This window comes from Hakea prostrata, chromosome 5, assembly GCF_041222555.1.
Source record: "Hakea prostrata isolate BN-2017 chromosome 5, UWA_Hpros_2, whole genome shotgun sequence".
Lineage (NCBI taxonomy): Eukaryota > Viridiplantae > Streptophyta > Magnoliopsida > Proteales > Proteaceae > Hakea > Hakea prostrata.
In genome coordinates, this window is record NC_142604.1 from 860412 (window position 1) to 862898 (window position 2487).

A 2487-nucleotide genomic window follows, 5' to 3' on the forward strand; every position below is an offset into this window, starting at 1 on the left:
TTATCACTGGCATCTAGAAGTTCATTAAAATCGCCTAAGATAGCATAAGGTTCATAAACTAATTGCAGATTTGAAGCCAATAAAGACCAAAACGCTTTTCTCTCCGAATAACTGGGTGGGGGCATATATGAAACAAATGGCATAGCTCTTGCCCTCCAACCAGTAATGATTTAAAAACATTGACTGAGCAAAGAGAATCACTTCAGCTTTACAATGAATAGAGTTGAGAACTAAAAGCCCCCTTAACCCTTTTGACCCAGTACTTCCTTCGTGCCCGGTCACCAAGTACTAATTAAACAGATCTTTTTTTTTTCTTCTACAAAACTCAAATGATCTCGACATTTAGTTTCACAAAGGAAAACTAGATCAGGTCTGTGCTTTTTCAGGGTTTTCTTTAAGTATTGCTGAGTAAAAGATCCGTTAATTCCCCTCACATTCCACGTCATCAACTTCATTGTAAATAAAAATAAGGACCATCAAATGGATACCGAACTCCAGAGAAAACAGAAACTTCTCCACCTACTAATCCCCCAAGAGCGTACCCAATCAGAAATAATAATACCAAAGATATCCACAACCAGAACAAACTAGAAAGGAAAGGCAAAGAAAGACAAGCATAGGAGTTTCTAACTAAATACTTTCATATAGAACAAATTATATGAAACCCATAATGAAAGACAAGAAAGGAAGCATATTAAGCATAGAATCTATTCCTAGATTTTGGATTCAACTTCTTTCTCCAACTATTAATCACCACAAGAATATAAATAAACAACACAATGCAGAAATAAAAAAATTCAGAGTACTTGTGGTATGGAAAGACCTGGGGAAAGCCCTAAACTAGTTGGTTTTGTTTATACAAAAGGGAAGAAGCTAAGAACATGGATTCATGTGCAAGGACAGGCGAAGACAATGAATGTAACATTTAAAAATAAATAAATAAACCTACCTCACATGCATGCCAAGCCTGCAAAGAATCTAAACACAGAACAATGAATCAAAATTCTCATTTCCAAGCACCCTAGTTAAGATCAATTAAAAACCAGAAAACAACAAATAATTAAAGATCATCTATTGAATGTTCATCTCTCTATGAACAAGGGTTTTGATCATGAAGTTGTTTTGTCTCTTTCCATTATTTTGTTTTTACAAGCTTTTTTACATTGATTCCTACAAAGAAACCTAACAAGAAAAGAAAAACCAGGATCCCAAGAAAAAGAAATGAAATAACTTGAATTCAAGCCACCTAATATTAGTTCTGTGGATCTATTCACCAGGAAACCGAAAAAAGAAAAAAAGAATGATTAATGGAGAAAAGAGAGAGAAAAAATATTAGGGATTGGAATGAATCAAAGTAAAATGGAGGGTGGGGTTGGAATCAACTATGCAACAGAGGTGAGACCAAGGAAATCAGCTGCAGATTTTGCCATTATTGAAGCAAATTCATTAAAACTGATGACACCATCACCATCACTATCAGCTTCTCTCATCATCTCTGTGAGTTCTCGATATGTTAAAGGTTGACCCATCTTTGCCATTGAACCTGCAAGTTCTGCTGGAGTGATATATCCATTTCCATCACGATCAAAAGATCTGAATACCTCTAAAAGTTGTTCTTGGTTGATCAATATCTCCTCCTTCATGTCTGGTAATATAGCTTTCACCAATTCTTCAAATTCTATTGACCCATTTCCATTAGAATCCATGGTTTGTAGCATTTCTTGAATCTGATCTCCTGTTGGTTTGATCCCAAGTGACCGTAAGAGCGCGGCGAGCTCCAGGACGGTTAGGCTTCCATCTGAATCCATGTCGAATCTCATGAAGATCTCTTTCAGCTGTCTTAACTGATTTGCGTGAATTGCAGTCATGGAGATGGCCTGCTTGATAATGGAAGAAGAGAAAGAGGGAGAGAGGGGAAGGAAGAGATCGAGGAGAGGAAAATGAGTGGAAGGCCAAGGAAGGAAGTCTGGATCTGGGATGAAATGAAATGGATGGTTTGTTGTAGATGTGGGGTTGTGTTTTTGTTGTTTTTGTTGTTTTGATGATTGAAATAGGAAATGCGTTGTTGTTGTTGTCGTCGTCGTTGTTGGAGATGAGATGAGATCAGCTTGACTTAAATTCGTGTATGAGTTTCTCTTATTGTTGAATGCTTGCACGCCATGAAGAACAAGAGGTGCAAAGGGATGGAATTCTGCTGCTGTAAATTAATGAGAATTGTTAAGGTATATACTATTTGGGAGTGGGAGATAGATGAGCACAACACCTTTCATGGCGGGTATGGTACCCGGAGTTCAAATTTACTATCTAGATGGGTATAGGGTGGGGATAGATCTAGACCGTTTATAGCACATGGACCCCACACCTGAATGCATGGCTCATATACTTCGGAGGTTACTCATGAGGGTTATGGTACCCGGCCGCCTTTAGGTGTGGGATGGATGGTCTAGATATGTCCCCCCATGCAAAAGTCTGGGTATGTAGCAAATT

The 2487-nt window shown here is 38.0% G+C and overlaps 1 protein-coding gene across 1 annotated transcript; it reads right to left on the reverse strand.

The window, feature by feature from the left end:
* Positions 1-280: 280 nt before the first annotated feature.
* On the reverse strand, positions 281-2186 carry LOC149014266 (putative calcium-binding protein CML16). Its single transcript, XM_089156331.1, has one exon. It carries the CDS (start codon positions 1866-1868, stop codon positions 1383-1385), a length of 486 nt encoding a protein of 161 aa, XP_089012457.1. The 5' UTR covers positions 1869-2186; the 3' UTR covers positions 281-1382.
* Between the last annotated feature and the right edge of the window lie 301 nt (positions 2187-2487).

Excerpts from the sequence above, each read along its gene's own strand:
- LOC149014266 (XM_089156331.1), bottom strand. The coding sequence starts at position 1,868 with ATGACTGCAATTCACGCAAATCAGTTAAGACAGCTGAAAGAGATCTTC.